The sequence below is a fragment of the Scyliorhinus torazame genome, chromosome 10 (genome assembly GCF_047496885.1).
Source record: "Scyliorhinus torazame isolate Kashiwa2021f chromosome 10, sScyTor2.1, whole genome shotgun sequence".
Taxonomy (NCBI): Eukaryota; Metazoa; Chordata; class Chondrichthyes; order Carcharhiniformes; family Scyliorhinidae; genus Scyliorhinus; species Scyliorhinus torazame.
This window is the reverse complement of record NC_092716.1, coordinates 218,505,885-218,524,899: the sequence shown is the minus strand read 5'-3', so window position 1 is coordinate 218,524,899 and position 19,015 is coordinate 218,505,885. Positions and strand designations below refer to the sequence as shown.

General features: G+C 45.2%; 1 protein-coding gene across 2 annotated transcripts in view; it reads left to right on the top strand.

Annotated features, from left to right (window-relative positions):
* LOC140384582 (ethanolamine kinase 1-like) overlaps positions 1–18,349 on the top strand; it is a 605,708-nt gene extending 587,359 nt beyond the window's left edge. For both annotated transcript variants that reach the window (XM_072466412.1, XM_072466413.1), the window contains one exon: positions 17,466–18,349. In XM_072466412.1, coding sequence (XP_072322513.1) covers positions 17,466–17,538 — 73 coding nt within the window. In that variant the 3' untranslated portion in view covers positions 17,539–18,349. The remainder of the gene's footprint in view (positions 1–17,465) is intronic.
* The last annotated feature ends 666 nt before the right edge of the window (positions 18,350–19,015 follow it).

The following is a 19,015-nucleotide window of genomic DNA, read 5'->3' as shown; positions in this document are numbered from 1 at the left end:
AAAAGAGGGGGAGGGGTCGCATTGTTAGTCAAGGACAGTATTACGGTGGCAGATAGGATGTTTGGTGAGGACTCGTCTACTGAGGTAGTATGGGCTGAGGTTAGAAACAGGAAAGGAGAGGTCACCCTGTTAGGGGTGTTCTATAGGCCTCTGAAAAGTTCCAGAGATGTAGAGGAAAGGATTGCAAAGATGATTCTGGATAGGAGTGAAAGCAACAGGGTAGTTGTTATGGGGGACTTTAACTTTCCAAATATTGACTGGAAACGCTATAGTTCGAGTACTTTAGATGGGTCCATTTTTGTTCAATGTGTGCAGGAGGGTTTCCTGACACAGTATGTAGATACGCCAACAAGAGGCGAGGCCATATTGGATTTGGTACTGGGTAATGAACCAGGACAGGTGTGAGATTTGGAGGTAGGTGAGCACTTTGGTGATAGTGACGACAATTCGATTATGTTTACTTTAGTGATGGAAAGGGATAGGTATATACCGCAGGGCAAGAGTCATATGTGGGGGAAAGGCAATTATGATGCGATGAGGCATGACTTAGGATGCATCGGATGGAGAGGAAAACTGCAGGGGATGGGCACAATGGAAATGTGGAGCTTGTTCAAGGAACAGCTACTGCGTGTCCTTGATAAGTATGTACCTGTCAGGCAGGGAGGAAGTGGTCGAGCAAGGGAATCGTGGCTTACTAAAGCAGTTGAGACACTTGTCAAGAGGAAGAAGGAGGCTTATGTAAAGATGAGATATGAAGGTTCAGTTAGGGTGCTCGAGAGTTACAAGTTAGCTAGGAAGGACTTAAAGAGAGAGCTAAGAAGAGCCAGGAGGGGACATGAGAAGTCTTTGGCAGGTAGGATCAAGGATAACCCTAAAGCTTTCTATAGATATGTCAGGAATAAACGAATGACTAGGGTAAGAGTAGGGCCAGTCAAAGACAGTAGTGGGAAGTTGTGCTTGGAGTCCGAGGAGATAGGAGAGGTGCTAAATGAATATTTTTCATCAGTATTCACATAGGAAAAAGACAATGTTGTCGAGGAGAATACTGAGATTCAGGCTACTAGACTAGAAGGGTTTGAGGTTCATAAGGAGGAGGTGTTAGCAATTCTGGAAAGTGTGAAAATAGAGAAGTCCCCTGGGCCGGATGGGATTTATCCTCGGATTCTCTGGGAAGCGAGGGAGGAGATTGCTGAGCCTTTGGCTTTGATCTTTAAGTCATCTTTGTCTACAGGAATAGTGCCAGAAGACTGGAGGATAGCAAATGTTGTCCCCTTGTTCAAGAAGGGGAGTAGAGACAACCCCGGTAACTATAGACCAATGGGCCTTACTTCTGTTGTGGGCAGAATCTTGGAATGGTTTATAAGAGATAGGATGTATAATCATCTGGAAAGGAATAATTTGATTAGAGATAGTCAACACGGTTTTGTGAAGGGTAGGTCGTTCCTCAGAAACCTTATTGAGTTCTTTGAGAAGGTGACCAAACAGGTAGATGAGGGTAAATCAGTTGATGTGGTGTATATGGATTTCAGTAAAGTGTTTGATAAGGTTCCCCATGGTAGGCTACTGCAGAAAATACGGAGGCATGGAATTCAGGGTGATTTAACAGTTTGGATCAGAAATTGGCTAGCTGGAAGAAGACAAAGGGTGGTGGTTGATGGGAAATGTTCAGACTGGAGTCCAGTTACTAGTGGTGTACCACAAGGATCTGTTTTGGGGCCACTGCTGTTTGTCATTTTTATAAATGGCCTGGAGGAAGGCGTAGAAGGATGAGTGAGTACATTTGCAGATGACACTAAAGTCGGTGGAGTTGGGGACAGTGCGGAAGGATGTTACATGTTACAGACGGACATAGATAAGCTGCAGCGCTGGGCTGAGAGGTGGCAAATGGAGTTTAATGCAGAAAAGTGTGAGGTGATTCATTTTGGAAGGAATAACAGGAAGACAGAGTACTGGTTTAATGGTAAGATTCTTGGCAGTGTGGATGAGCAGAGAGATGTCGGTGTCCATGTACATAGATCCCTGAAAGTTGCCACCCAGGTTGAGAGGGTTGTTAAGAAGACATGCGGTGTGTTAGCTTTTATTGGTAGAGGGATTGAGTTTTGGAGCCATGAGGTCATGTTGCAGCTGTACAAAACTCTGGTGCGGCCGCATTTTGAGTATTGCGTGCAATTCTGGTCGCCGCATTATAGGAAGGATGTGGAAGCATTGGAAAGGGTGCAGAGGAGAGTTACCAGAATGCTGCCTGGTATGGAGGGAAGATCTTATGAGGAAAGGCTGAGGGACTTGATGCTGTTTTCATTAGAGAGAAGAAGGTTAAGAGGTGACTTAATTGAGGCATACAAGATGATCAGAGGATTGGATAGGATGGACAGTGAGAGCCTTTTTCCTCAGATGGTGATGTCTAGCACGAGGGGACATAGCTTTAAATTGAGGGGAGATAGATATAGGACAGATGTCAGAGGTAGGTTCTTTACTCAGAGAGTAGTAAGGGCGTGGAATGCCCTGCCTGCGACAGTAGTGGACTCGCCAACACTAAGGGCATTCAAATGGTCATTGGATAGACATATGGACGATAAGGGAATAGTGTAGATGGGCTTTAGAGTGGTTTCACAGGTCGGCGCAACATCGAGGGATGAAGGGCCTGTACTGCGCTGTAATGTTCTATGTTCTATGTTCTAAATATCATGAGAGGTAGAAAACACGATTCCTGCCGGTGCGATCACGTTTCCCGATTTTCCATATCCCTCACTGATGGCATAACGAGATTTCCGTCCATGAGGGGTGAGAACTTCATTGTAATACATTTAAATTCATTTACACATAATTAGCGAACTTCCTCCCCGCCGCATGATCCCAACCTCATTGAAGGTCAAACCTCACTGACCTGACGTCTCGTCGCCAACATTTATAACAGCTATTTAAAGGCCTGATGGAGAGATGTGGGGGAGAGCTGATGCCTGTGAAGGGGAGAGATTGCCCCGAGACTGTGGTGTTGGGAGGGAGAGGGGTGATTGCCCCCTGAGACAACAGTGCTTGGAGCGAGAAGGAGGAAATTTTACTCAAGACTGCAATGCTCAAGGAGAGTGGGGCGTAGGGGAGATTGCACCTAAGGCTACAGTGCTGGGAAGGAGAGGGGGGAGATTGTTCCAGAGACTTGGTGCTGGGGAAGGGGGAGTGGGAGCTGGAGAGATTTCCCCTTAGACTGGAGTGCCGGGGAGGAGAGCGGGGCGAATGCCCGGAGGCTTCAGTGTTGGGGTGGGGGGGGGGGGGGGGGGTCCGCAGAGTGTCCCTGAGACTGTGGTACTGGGAGGGGGAGGGGAAAGGGGGGATATTGCACTTGAGGCTACGGTGCTGGGGAGAAGAGGGGGGGAGGTTGTTCCTAACACTGTGGTGCTACTGGGTGGGGGTGGGGGTGGGGGTGGGGGTGGGGGGGTTGCTGATGCTTTTGTGCGAGGTCCTCCATCTCCATGGGAGGGGGGGGGGTGCTGTTGGAGGACATTCACTTTCCGTGCTGATTGGGGCGCCCTTTAAAGGTGGTGACCCGATCTCTTTGGAGCCTCATCGGCTCAATCAGGCACTGCCCCACTCGACTGACGACATGAACCCCACCCAACCCTTTGTTCTTTCAGAGTGCCTGAAAATCTAAACTAAAAACTGGGCTATGCAGCTGGTGAGCTACACGCTGGTTTTCAGTCAGAGCTGAAAACATGTGGGGAAATTCCGCCCTTTGTACATTTTTATGGCAGAGGTAAATACATTTTTGTTAAGCAAAGTAGATTATCGAGGGTGGTCAGGATGCAGATTGGAGGTTACCGTCAGATCATTCATGTTCTTATTAAATAGTGGAGTCGGCTCGAGGGGCTGAATAACTCACTCCTGCTCGTTCTCCGAATGTTCAAAGGCTGAAATCGCAAGGATATTTCTTCAGCTGAAACCACAATCTGTTCTTATTCATAAAGTGGCTTCACACCATTTTTTTCAGCACCATCTGGACATATTATAATCATGTTTATATCCATACTTCAGAAGGGTGTGGATACTTGGTTTTTTCCTTTCTCAGGATGTGGGTGTCATTGGTTAGGCCATCATTTAGTGCCAGTCCTTAAATGCCATTGAAAAGGTGGGCGTGAGCTGCCTTACATAGGAACATATAAATTGGGAGCAGGAGTAGGTCATTTGGGCCCTCGAGCCTGCTCTGTTATTTGGTTAGTCATAACTGAACCTGGCCTCAACTCTACTTCCCTGTCGACCGCTATACTTTGTGACTGCTTTGTCACAGGGCGGCACGGTGGCACAGTGTTTAACACTGCTGCCTCACAGCGCTGGGGACGTGGGTTCGATTCCAAACTCGGGTGACTGTGTGGAGTTTGTACATTCTCCCCGCGGCTGTGTGGGTTTTCTCCGGGTGCTCCGGTTTACTCCCATAGTCCAAATATGTGAAGGTTTGATGGATTGGCCATGCAAAATTTCCCTTTAGTGTGGGATTTCAGAACTAAGGCGGGGGGGGGGGGGGGGTTGGGCCTAGTTAGTGTGGTCGTTCGAAGGGTCGGTGCAGATTCGATGGGCCAAATGGCTTCCTTCTGCACTGTAGGGATTCTACAATTCAATCAAGAATCGATCTAACTCAGCCTTTTAAAAATATTCAATGACCCTACCTCCACTGCTCTCGGAGGAAGGGAATTCCACAGACAACGACCTTCTTCATATGAACAAATGAATTAGGAGCAGAAGTAGACCACTCGGCCCCTCGAACCTGCTCTGCCATTCACAAAGATCATGGCTGATCTGATTGTAGCTTCAACCCCATTGTCCTGTTACACCTGATAATCTTTCACCCCCTTGTTACTCAAGAATCTATCTAGATCTACCTTAAAAATCTCCAAAGACTCTGCCTTTTCTTTGAGGGGAAACATTTCTCCATATCTCGGTCTTAAATGGGATAAACTTTATTTTTAAACTGTGTCCCCTAGTTCCAGTCTCTCTCATTAGGGGAAAGATTTCCATAGTGTCCACGCTGCCAAGTCCCCGAGGATCTGATATGTTTCAATAAAATCACCTGTCATTCTTCTAAACGTCAATGGATACAGGCTCAACCTATCGAACTTTTCCTCATAAGATAATCGCCCACCATCCCAGCAATCAGTTGAGTGAACATACAAGATTAGTGCCAGATGAGAAGATTTTTCAGAATACTGAGGCTGGTTTAGCACAGGGCTAAATAGCTGGCTTTTAAAGCAGACCAAGGCAGGCCAGCGGCACGGTTCAATTCCCGTACCAGCCTCCCCGAACAGGTGCCGGAATGTGGCGACTAGGGGCTTTTCACAGTAACCATGTGAAGCCTACTTGTGGCAATAAGCGATTTTCATTTCATTTCAAGAAACAGCAAAGAACATCTCAAAGAATAATATGGAGGGGGAATTAGAGTACGAGAGTAAGCGAACTAGAAATCTGAAACAAATGCTAAGAGTTTCTACAGGTATTTCAAAAGGAAAAGAGTAAGAAAAATGAATGTTGTTCCTCTAGACTGTCTGGAGAATTAATCATGATAAATAAAGAAATTGTGAATGTACTGAACCAATATTTCACATCTATGCTCAGTGCCGGGGATACAAATGACATCCCAGAAATAATTGTGAATTAGAAAATGATAGGGTGGGAGGAACTGAATACAATTAAAATCACCAGAGCAAGAGTACTGAGGAAGGTATTAGAACTCAAAGTTGGCACGGTCCCAGGTCCTGATGGACTTCTGCCTAGGATCTTAAAATAACTGGCAGCTGAGATAATTGATTTTGATTTTTCAAAATTCCTGGATTCTGTTAAGATTGAAAAGTAGCCAAATTAAGTCTGCTATTCAAGAAAGGGAAGAAGACAGGAAACACAAATCTACAGAACGGTTAGCTTGACACCTATCATAGGTAAAATGCTGAAATGTATTATTTAAGCTATTACAGGGAAAATTGAAAAAATCTCAATGTAATCAGGCAGAGTCAACATGGTTTTGTGAAAGGGAAAAGGTGGAAAATGAAAGACAAATTTGTTGGAGTTCTTTGAGGAAGTAACAAATGGAGAATGATTGCAGAACTCTATGGTATGGAAGGGACAGAATGTATCATCGCTCAATTTGTTAATGTCACAAAAATAGGTAGGAAAGCAAGTTGTGAGCGGTCACAAGCAGTCGGTGAATGGATACAGATAGGAGTGAGAGGGCTGCACCCACAGTGCAGTAAAGGAGGGAGTTCGAGGAAGTTGATATGACCACAGTGAAGTAGTTACAGGTTAGGATTGTCTGTGGTTTGGAGGAAACTTGTAGGTGGTGGTCGTCCTCCGATGCACCTGCTGCTCTTGTCCTTCCAGGTGGCAAAGGTTGCAAAGGTGCGGAAGGTGCTGTCAAAAGAGCTTTGGTGAGTCACTGCAGTGCATCTTGTAGATGGTACAATCAGTTGCCATGCTACGTTGGTGGTGAAGGGAGTGAATGTTTATGCTGGTGGATGAGGTGCCAATCATACGAGCTCCTTTGTCCAAGATGGTGTTGAGCTTCTTGAGTGTTGTTGGAGCTGCACCCATCCAGGCAAGAGGCGAGTATTTCATCACATTCCTGACTTGTAACTGGTGGACAGGGTTTGGGGGATCAGGAGGTGAGTTACTCGCTGCAGAATTTCTGACCTGCTTTTAAAGACGTGGGCGGGATTCTGCCGTAATCGGCGGGGCGGGCAACTCTGGCGGGAAGGAGTGGCATGAACCACTCTGGCGTCGGGCCGCCCCAAAGGAATCCTCCGCACCTTCAGGTGCTAGGCCAGCCCCGGAGTGGTTTGCACCATGCCGGCCGGCGGGGAAGGGGCTTGGCGCCACGCCAACCGGTGCCGAAGGGCCTCCGCCGGCCGGCCCGAGTTGGCACATGCGCGGGTGCGCCAGCATGTGCTGCCGTCATCCCAGCACATGCGCTGAGGGCTTCGTCTCTGCACCGGCCATGGCGGACCGCTACAGCCGCTGGTGCGGAAGAATAGAGTGCCCCCACGGCACAGGCCCGCCCGCGGATCGGTGGCCCCGATCGCGGGCCAGGCCACCGTGGGGGCACCTCCCGGGGAGAAACCCGGAGGCCGCCCATGCCGCCAAGTCCCGGCGGTAAGGACCTACTCTAATTTACGCCGGCGGGACCGGCAAAAAACGGGCGGCCACTCGGGCCATCGCTGGCCGGAGAATTGCCGGGGGGGGGGGGGCGCTGCCAGCGGCCGCCGACCGGCGTGGCGTGATTCCTGCTCCCGGCAAATCTCCGGCGGTGGAGAATTCGGCAGCTGGTGGGGGCGGGATTCACGCCACCCCCCCGCCGATTCTCCGACCCGGCGGGGGTCGGAGAATCCTGCCCAAAATGTCCGACAGCAACCAGCAGGGGTCGAGCTCAGCAGAGGCCAAACATGGTACTTTCTTTGTCCCTGTCATTCAATGTCACACAGGGATATCCATTTCTCCCTGAGCCACTTGGTAGGAGACCTGTTGAATGGTTACTGACCCACTCAGTAATGAAGTGGCTCAATTACGAAGGGCTGAAGTTTGAAAAATTCATCTTGTCCATTTGCTCTTAAGTTTCAACCATCTGCTTTTTTCTAAAGGCATTTTCTAAAAATATGTGTCACCAATCAATGGATTGTGACATACAATTAAATATTTTGCCTAGTTTGTTTTGATGGATCTTCCTCCGCAACATAAAGGTTTATTTTGAGAGGACATTGTACGTTTTGTGGCTTATGGACTGAAGAGTGGATTAATTCAACACGTACTTTATTCGTTTAGTTTGCATGTTACTGACAGTTCATTTTGAAACTTAAGCAATGGGATTATCAAAATCTAGTAACTCTGCTCCAATATCTAAAATGACTTGTCTGTTCAAATGAACGAGCCTATTTGGAAGTATCAGGGAAGTTCTGATCAGTTTCAAATTCTGGAAATAAATGTGATCTCTTGGAGACATACGAAAAGTAGCTAAAAGCAATTAGCAGAGAGGATTTTTTGTTAATTTCTTGGCATCTTCTCAAACGTTCACTGAGATCTTAAGATACCGATGGAGACTCCCCAAGGTATAGGGTGTTGGAACTTGCCTGGGAGAATTATTGGAGCCAAAATGTTCAGAATGAAAAGATTCAAAAAACCCCAAAGTGTAACAGTCATTCATTAATCTTTGCATTTGGCACATTGGATGCTGCTGATACCCGCATGTATTACTGGCGCTATGGAATGGGCTTGAATAATACTGTTATAACCTGCCCGGGAACAATTGGTTACCCCATGGCTGGGGATAATTGGTTACCGCATGTTCCTTGAGGAAAAAGAGCTCCCCTAATGAAGTGGAGGGGAGGGGGGGGGGGAGGGGAGGGGTGCTGGAATCATTAAGAGTGCAGCTGTATAAATAGAGCTGGCCAGTGTGGAATCGGCTAGAGAGGGAACTGCTGGTACTTGTATATATATTGTTGTAAATAAAGTTACTTTCTGTTTGACTCTACAAACCCGTGCTGGATTATTCGTGGCCTTCACAAAAAATACCCTGCAACCTTTTTTGTTTATGATTAAGCAGGAGGGAGATCAGATGCAATTACACAGAGTTAAAGATTATCCTGAGCATGTGGCTTCAGAAGACATACAGAAGGCTATTTTCATTGAATATGGTAGGTGAAAGAATCTCCACTTGGTCCAACAGGAGGCCTTTGGCCTTCCTTGGTACAAGAGGGCAGCTTCGTAAAGCATGCTAGAGATGGCCACCTCAAGGATGGTTAAGTCTCTGATGACCAATTAAATTGGCCCTGAACATCAAAGCGGCTGCACACCATTTCGCTGGCTGGCACTGCAATTCGATTCCAACACTGCCCAGCTGATCAAAAGTAAAGAAGTCATTGTGAGGATTTTGAGCAGCACTTTAAGCTGTGCTCAGCTTTGACTTTTAACTTGTTGCTGGAGATCAACGGACTATACTACCTATTCCCGGCTTGGGTCACTGTCTCTGCAGAGTCTGCACGTTCTCCCCGTGTCTGCATGGGTTTCCTCCGGGTGCTCTGGTTTCCTCCCATAAGTCCCGAAAGATATGCTGTTAGGTAATTTGGACATTCTGAATTCTCCCCCTGTGTACCCGAACAGGCACCGTGATGTGGCGACTAGGGGCTTTTCACAGTAACAGCATTGCAGTGTTAATGCAAGCCTACTTGTCACAATAAAGATTATTATTATTATATGGTTGAAGAGGACTTTTAGTTCACATCAGCTGGCTTTTTGAGTTACTTTGGGTTTCACCAATGTCATGGGAGTGTCCCTTTAAGAAATGTTCTGTATTATCACATGGTTTCAGTGATATCATTGTGTGGGTGGAGCTGGGCTGTGGCTCTGGGTTTTACTTTCGTTTTGAGCTGAGAGCTGGCTGTGGCTCGGAGTTTTACTTTCAGTTTACACTGTTGGAAACTGAATTCAGACAATGAAAGCTTCTTCTCTCTCTCTCTCCCTCTGCGTGCTAAAATGTGTCCAGATCACTTGATAATTTAAAAGTGACAACTGTTTTTTGGAAAGAATTCAAACCTACTGTTTTAATAAAAGGGTTTTTTCTAGTTTATTGGATGTTGTTATCCAATTGAAAAGTTTAAAGGGAAGTTATTAAGGGTTATATATAGAGAGAACTGGTGTGTGTGGGGTATTTATGTTTGTAGTTGATAAAAGTGCTTACTGGGTGTGTTTATAGAAATGTTAAGTGAATTCATAGAATAAACTTTGTTTTTGATTTAAAGTGCTTAAGGCCTCTGTTGAATAACACCTGAAAGGTAGGTCCTTATGCTCCTCATAAGCAAAATCTATAAACAGTTGTGGGTCAGGTGAACTCCATGATACACTTTGGAGTTTTCTAAACCCTGGCCCATAACAAATTGGGGGCTCGTCCGGGATACAAGTCTATCTTTCGTGATTGGGTTGGCTTAGTGAACTTAAAGACAGTGAGGGGTGAGCATATTTGTGTTTGCTTATCAGGTGTGGTATTCCAGTTTAAGTAGGGAGTGTGTTGTGGACAATGGCTCTTTCAGAGGCTCAAAGGTTTTTGGGGGTGGAGAACGTCACATGCAGTACCTAACAAACAGAGACTAAAAAAAGGCTTTTAGATTTGGCATAGACATTACAGTTAACATTATCTGCCAAAATACAAAAAGAAGAGGTAATTGCGGTGGTAGCTGAGCATTTAAAATTGCCTGAGACACAGTCAAAATCATTGGAAATGGCAAGAATTTACTTACACATCAAGCAGCTTGAACATGAAAAAGAATTAAAGCAGCTTGAATATGAAATGAGGGGACAAGAAAAAAAGAGAGAAGAAAGGGAAAAATGAAGAATAGCCCTAGCAGAACAAAAAGAAAGGGAAAGGGAGGTACAGATCAGGGAAAGGGAAAAAGAGAGAGACTTTCAACTTCAGAAAATGGCCATGAAACATGAAAGTCAGTTAAAATTGGCGGATGTAAAGAGAAACGTACAATCTGAGGATAGTGCTGAGGACAGTGAGCATGGACATCATAATCAAAGTTTGGTGGGGATCTATTTAAAGGAGTCCAAGCATTGCCAAGATTTGATGAGAAGGAGGTAGAAGCCTTTTTCATTTCAGTTGAGAAGGTAGTTAATCAAATGAAATGGCCACAGGACATGTGGGTATTACTGATTCAAACAAAGTTGGTAGGTAGAGCTAGTGAAGTGTTTGCATCACTATCAGAGGAGGTATCTGGGATGTATGAGGAGCTGAAAAAATCCATCTTCGGTGCATATGAATGAGTGCCTAAAACCTACAGGCAAAGGTTTAGAAATTTAAGAAAAGAACCTGGTCAAATATACATGGAGTTTGAAAGGATCGAACAGAGAAATTTTGATAGGTGGATAAGGGCTTTAAAAATAGACCAAACATATGAAGCTCTTAGAGAAATTATAATTTTGGAGGAGTTTAAAAGTTCAATTCCTGATGTAGTGAGAACTCATGTGGAAGAGCAAAGGGGTAAAACTATGAGATTAGCAGCAGAAATGGCAGATAATTATGAATGAGTTCATAAATCAAAGTTTGGTTTCTGACATCAGTTTCAGCCTGTGAGGGATAGAAACTGGGGAAAAGAAAAATACCCAAGTGGTAAAGGTAAAGGGGATCTAAAGGTAGATAATAAGGAGAGTGTACCTCAGATTAAAAAAGAAACCCAGGAGGGTGGAAGAGAAATGAAAAGTTTCAGATGCTTTTACTGTAATAAACTAGGCCATGTAACGTAACAATGTTGGTGGTTGAGGAAAAGCACTGGGAAGGCTGATATGGTAAAACAGGATAATACAGTGGGGTTTGTTAAAGTGGTATAGGAAAGCCCAAGTGAACTGAAGGAGGTGCAAAAGATTGTACAGCCTGATCAAGTGGTGATTGATAAGAAGGTGCCAGATCTCTTTAAAGAATTTGCTTATGTGGGTAGAGTTTACTCATGTGTATCAGGAGGAGCAGGTAAAGAAGTTGCAATTTTAAGAGATGCAGGAGCTAGTCAATCTTTGATGGTAAGAGATGAGGAGTTATGTAGTCTGGAAAGAATATTGCCAGAAAAGGTGGTAATATGTGGAATTCAGGGTGAGAAGAGTAGTGATCCATTATATAAGGTAAGGTTGGAAAGTCCAGTTAAGAGTGGTGAAGTGGTAGTAGAAGTAATAGAGAAACTACCTTGTCCAGGAATACAGTTTATCTTGGGTAATGATATAGCTGGATCGCAGGTGGGAGTGATGCCTACTGTGCTTGATAAGCCAGTGGAAAATCAAACAACTGAAGTGTTGAAGGACAAATATCCTGGGATTTTTTCGGATTGTGTAGTAACAAGGTCGCAAAGTCACAGGTTAGAACAAGAGGAGAAATTAAAGAGTGAGGATCAAGTTGAAGTTCAATTATCAGAAACAATTTTTGATCAGGTGGTTGGAAAAGAGCAAGAACAGGTGGAGGTTGAGGTGGATATTTTTAGTTCAGGAAAATTGTCAGAGTACCTGGCACTGTGAGGCAGCAGTGCTAACCACTGTGTCACTGTGCCCTCCACCTTCATACCATCTCAGATACCAAAGCAGTCCATGTCCATGTGCAGCAAGACTTGTACAACATTTAGTTGTCCATGCCAAGTTGTCAAGGTGGCGGTAAGCTTAGGGGTCACTGTGAAGAATAGGATGAAGAGGGCGAGGTGAAGGATGATATGGGTGAGGACCAGGAGAGCATCAGGGTGTTACAACTGGTGCCATACCTGGGAAGTTTGCGCAGATTTAATTGAAAACCACTTTTGAAAGATGTCCTCCACTATCAGCCTTTGGAGCACTATAGTCACGTACCTTACCATCCGTGATTGAGAATCCAGCCCCCAGTCTACATCTGCAGTCAACATTTTCAACTCCTTCCCCATGGAGATTACTTTGTAAAAATAGGCCACCAATTTTGTCACCCAAACACCATAATCAGTCTTTATCTGGAACTGGATCAAAAACAAACCATGCAAATGTGACATAACTAATGACACTTTCAAATTTTAAACTATTCATCCTATATGAACACATATTTGCTGCATTACAGCTATTCTTACCAATTCTAGTGCTTCTGCACAGTGCAACCTGAGTGGTAGCTCCATGTTGTGGAGATGCCGGCGTTGGACTGGGGTGAGCGCAGTAACAACACCAGGTTAAAGTCCAACAGGTTTGTTTCGATGTCACATCGATGTGACATCGAAACAAACCTGTTGGACTTTAACCTGTAGCTCCATGTGACATGGATGGTTGCTGAGAATCTGAAGAAGGCAGTCGGGTGTCTTCCTGCGACATCCTCAAGAGCCTGCAGGCTGTAATGGCCTCCTCTTCCAGTTATCCCTAGGGCTGGGGAGATGAGGTGAATCCTGCTCCTGGAAGCAACAATAAAGTTTGTAGGACCAGGGTGTACCCCAAGAGAACATGTGCGATGAGACCATATGGAGTTTTTGAGTGAGAGTTAGTTTGGGGACTGGGAATCAGGAAGCATCGTGGTTATAGAGGTGTTCAAAATTATGCACAGAGTAGATAGAAATAAACTATTTCTTTTGGCAAGAACGATTGAGAACCTAAGGACAGAGATTTAAGGCGATTGACAAAAGTACCAGAGACGGCATGAGAAAAGCACGTTTACGCAGTGAGTGTTTAGAGTTTGGAATGTACTGCCTGAGATGTGGTGGAGACAAATTCAAATGTGGCTTTCGAAAGGAAAATGTATAAGTACCTGGAGACAAATGGCGTGCAGCGTTACAGGGGAGTGGGACTAGTTGAATTCTCTTGAAGAAAACCAGTATTGATTCGATGGACTGAATAGCCTCCTTTTTTTAAAAACAAAAGCGCTCCATTGGCTGCAGAGGCGGCTAGTGGTTGTGAAGAATTGGATATAAATCTTTAAATGCAAAAAAAGTAACTATTCCAGAGTCCTGCAATATGCAAGGAAGCTGGATTGGCCATAAACCTCCAGGCAAAATGTATCCTGCCCTGCCTGTGACCACGGAATCACCCAGCTTCGCCTGATCGCCACCAGCACTGTCTCCTGAAGAGGGAGATCTCATGCCGTTTAGATCTTGCTGCCACCTGCTATCTTGTCTTAGTGACCTATTCACTCAGAAGAAATGATTATCCTCAGTCATTCATTTTGGCTGCAGGCATTGCTAGCAAAGACAGCATTAGTTACCCATCTTTAAATGCGCTTGAGAAGCCGGTGAGCTGTGTTGTTGGACTGCTGCAGCTCATATGGCCTAGGCACTCCCCCAAGTGCTATTAGATGTCAGTATTTAGAATCAGTGACTATAAAAGAACCATGATATATTTCCAAGTCAGTGTGGCATGTGATTTGGAGAGGAACGTAGTGATGTGGTTTCCATATGCCTGCTGCCCTTGTCCTTTGAGATAGGAGAAAGGTTTGTGATGTGCTGTCAAAGAGGTGCGATGCAGTGCATCTTTAAGATGGCACACAGTGAATGGAGCAAATATTTCACGTGTTAACAGTGGCGCCACGTTTACCAGCTGCTTTGGTCAATTTCGCTTCAAGCTACGTGAGTGCAATTGGACTGCACTCATCGAAGAAAGTGACTTTTGTCTTGTAGACAGGCTTTGGGAAGCCACGAGATGAATTACTCACTCAAGAATTCCCAGCCTCTGACCTGCTCTTCTTGCAGCTACCGTATGTTATATGACTGGTGCAGTTAAGTTTCTGGGTCAATGGTAACACAACCCCCCCCCTCCCCGCCAGGACGTTGATGGTGGAGAATAAGGAAATGGTAATGTGGTTGAACGTCAAGGGGAGCTGGTCAAGTTCTGTCTTCTTGGAAATGGTAATGGTTGGTGATTGTATGGTGCACATGTTACTTGCCATTTTTCCGCCCAGGCCTGAGTGTTGCCCGGGTCTTGCTTCCAGTACGTTAAAGACACTGCATTATCCGTGTGTCAAGCTTTTTCAGTGTTGTTTGAATTCCATTCATCTAGGCAAGTGGAGAGTATTCCATCACCCTCCTGGACTGTGTCTTGCAGATGGTGGGCAGGCTTAAGGAAGCCCAGAAGGTGAGCTACTCACCTCAGAATTCCCAGCCCCTGACCTGCTGTTGTATCCACAGTATTTATGTCCAATTCAGTTTCTGGTCAATAATAGTCCCCAGCGTGTTGATTTTGGGAGATTCAGTGATGGTAATACCATTGAATGTCAAGGGGAAATAGTTATATTCTCTCTTGTTGGAGATGGTCATTGTTTGGCATAAACATTACTTGGCCCAACCTGAATGTTGTCCAGGTCATGCTGCACATCAACACGGACTGCTTTGGCATCTGAGGAACTGAATAGAACTGTACACTGTGCAGTCATTAGTGACCACTCAGCTGACCTTATGATGGAGGGGATGTCATTGATGAAGCAACTGAAAAATCCTGCAGCAGTGCCCAGGAGCTGAAAAGATTGACAACCACAACCATCTTCCTTTGTAATATGTATGATTCCAACCAGTGAAGTGTTCTCCCCTAATTCCCAATGATTTCAATTTTACAAGGGCTCCTGGATGAAATGCAACCTTGCTGTTGAAGACATTGGGCAATTCAACCAAAAAAAGTTAAGGAGTTGTTTTGGGCGTGTTTGGCAGGGTGCTTCTTGGCAGCTGCAGCACCGAGAATAACCCCGCTATTAAATGGCACGTTGGTGTTTTTTTTGGCCCCAAGGGGTTTCTTTCCATCGAGGACTCACTTAGGCAGCCATCCTGCACTGACGAGCTGAGCTCACCAGCAGAACCGGCTCCTCAGGGCGCCATTTTGGAAGGCTGCCCTAATCTCTAGACCCCCTTTTAGCTATTCTCTCCCCCCCCCCCCCCCTGGCTTTGATGACTCCACCCTTCATCCCCCCAACCTTCTTGAGCCCCTGGAACACCCTCTCACACCCCATCTAATGGGCAAGGCCCCCTCACCCCCAGGCCTGACTGCTGGCAGCACCAACCTGGCACCTGGGCACCTTGACATTGCAGTCTGGCACCTGCCCTGCCCTGTCCTCGACCACCCGGGTGTCTCTATTGGCCTGCGTGACCTGCTCCTCCCCAAGGTGCTGGAAAGTCTGGTCCATGATTGTAGAAACCAATGCTAAATGACGCCCTGTCGAGGTCTCGCAACCCCGGCCATTGACTCCCGGACACCAGGGGTAAGTGGTGTTCAGGTATTTAAATGAGCTTAATGGCTCATTTAAATATGCAGATCTGGATCGCGCCCAGCGAAGGACTTGCAATTGACCCTGCGCCTGGCGCAGAGCCCGATTTTGGGCTTTCGCAGGATTAACCTCTGGAATTCAGCAAAACCGTGACTAATGAGATTTAGAGTTGAGTAGTTGTGGTGGTACGAAACCTAAGTATTGATAAGCATGTTATTCGTGAATGATTAACTGCTTCTTGTTAAAAGCTGTTGATATCACTTTGAAGATTCAGAGTAGACTGAATGGATCCGTACTGCTCGTTGTGGGCAGGATAAATTTTTCCCTATTGTTAAAAGATGCCAGTGTTGTAGCTTTGCTAAAGGTGCTACCCGTTCTGGAGCGCATTTCTTCAGTACCACAACCAGATGTTGTCAGGGACCATAACCTTTGCTATGCCCATTGTGTTCAGCAGTTTTCCATTCTCACGTAGATGGAATCAAGTTGGCTAAAGACTGGCTTCAGGAGGAAACTGAAATGCTGAAATGGATCATCCACTATGCACCTCTGGCAGAAGCTGGTTGTAAATGCTTCAGCTTTGTCTTTTGCCTTGATGTGCTGGACTCTGCCACCATTGAGGATGAGGATGTTCATTGACAATTTTCCTCCATTAGTTGTTTCATTGTCCACTACCATTCACAACTTGACGTGACAGAGCTTTGATCTGGTTCATAGGTCGTGTGATCATTTAGCTTTGTCTATTGCATTCTTCTTCTGTTTAGCATGTGTGTTGCAGCTTCATCAGGATGGTCCGGTGCTGCCTTTGGCATGCTATTCTACGCTCCTCAGTGCATCAGGGCTGATTCTGCTTCCTCTGCTCATTGACGTTTCTCAAATTGTACCATTTATAGTTTACTGTTTTTCCATGTGCATCCTCCCGTAGTGCACCATTTCACACACTGCATTGAAGGACACCTCCCATGCTTCCCCCCATTTCTCCATCATGTCATCTTACCCTGAAGCTTATAAGTATCCACATTACTATCTACTACTTTGCCAAGTTTCGAATCATCTATAAACTTTTTTACGCTGCTTCCAACACTTGAATCCAGGTCATTTATAAAATCTGAAGAAAGTAATGGACCCAAAACTAACCCTTGGGGAACACTAGTATAAACTAGTCTGATAAACATCTATCCATCCACCCCCTTTTTACTTCCTGTCGCTGATTTAATTTTGTATCCATAACTGCCACATTGCCCTTAATTCCATGGGCTTTCATCCTAAACCTCCTGTCCGGCACTTTGTTGAATGCCTTCCAAAAGTCCATGTACATAACGGCCGGGATTCTCCGTTGCGAGTCCGCCCCCGCTACCGCTGCTAGCGAGGATGGAGAATTTGGCGTTCAGCCAAATCTCCCAGTCACTGCAGCAGGACCGAAGAATCCCGCTACCATGAACAAACGGAGAATCCCGCCCAACATCTCCTGCACCACCTTGATCAACTTTCTCTTTTACTTTGTCGAAAAATTCAGTCAAGCTGGTTAAATACAATTTGCTGTCATCAAATCCATGCTGGCTCTCTTTGATTAACCCAGAGCTTTCTGAATGGAAGTTAATTCTGTCCCTGACATGGCTTCCAGTAACCTCTCCGCCACCAATGTTGCACCGTCTGACCTGTAGTTTCCTAGATTATCCCTCTCCCTTTTGAATAGTGATGTGACTAATAGATTACAAGAAAAGGAAAAGGTAAATTAAGCTACTGGCTAATGATGTAACAATGTTGTAATGAATAGATACGCCAGAGAACGCTTCAAACAGTACTTCAAGAAGAAGGATGAGACCCTGGCCTTGCAACTTCCTCCTTAATGCCTGAGAACTGCGATGGGAAAGTTGGAGCAAGATGGAAACAGGACAATATTAAAGCTGATCAATGACAAATTACTAAAATCCTGATATACCACTTTATTATTGCTGCAGTCGTACCACTTCAATGGAATACAACAAATATTGCTAGTCTCCTAACCGGACATTGTGATTTCCCCCTGGATAGTTAGTCAGAATGGAGACAATGTAAATTACTGGAAGTGGATCAATACAATTTCAGATCATGGTGTCATTCACATTTCTCACTTATGTGCTGATGTTGCAAATTCTTCAGCTGACACATTTTGTGCAATTGTCAAACAAAAGCTTTGTGACTGGTAATTTGAAATAATTACTGGAACGTTACATGGTTCGTGCTCTGGTTGTTGGATGCTCTGCAGTCACCATTCCTATGATAATGGTTTGGATAAGTAAGAATTTGTGCACAAACATCTAAATTTCTAACATTCAAGACATGTTTGAAAAAATGCCGATTCTGCAAAACTTGAACCAAAAATTGAAAATGCACACCCAGTTAATCAGCGCCTGAAGGGGAAAGGTGATTGCTATATACATGTATGTTTGTCGCTGTAGTTGATAAACATTTCGAGTTAGACCCTCAGTTCTTCCATCAGGATTCTACCGACAATATTACTATTTCGTTCAAATGTTGATTGACTACTTGCACATGTTAAGAATTTTTGGTTAATACGTTTTAATATCCTATCTGACTGTAATTTTGAATTTGACGCAGAAATGTCACTGCAAGTCTCAAAAATCTGAAGTTAAATCCAGTTAATTATTCACTATTCCACTCTTTTGCTTGGTGTCATTCCTCATTCTATTCACAAACGGTGTCATAATTTTGTTACATTTAGCCACGGAAATTGCACTGTGTCACAGCACTGGTATCGATCAATTTAAATGTTTTTAGAAATGAAGAACTTTTCAAGCTTTGTGACAGCTGTGGGTCAGTTGACAGCAGTTGACAGTAAAAGATCCCATGGCCCTATTTCGAAGAAGAGCAAAGGAGCTATGCTTGATGTCTTGTCCAATTGTTATCCCTCAATCCGATCTGGATATGGTCACATTGCTGTTTGTGCAAGTTTATTGTTCACATATTGGGTGCCATGTTTCCTATATTTCAACAGGGACTATACTTCAAGAAGTACTTCATTGGCTGTAAAATGCTTTGAGTCATCTGTTGAACGTGATAATTGATGTGATAATTGGGAAATCCCATTGACAGCGGTGGGCCCAGTAGATCCCGCAGCAGGCTAACGGCAGGCTGCTTCCTGCCACTGACACACACAGACGGAAGACCAGAGAATCTCGCCCATAATTTTCGTAGAAATTGCACAAGCTAAGACCATGGGCGGGATTCTCTCACCCCGGGGGCCGGCCGGAGAATCGCCGGGACCGGCACGAATTGCACCACGTGTCCCCCCCCCCCCCCCGACACCAGTCCGCCAATTCTCCG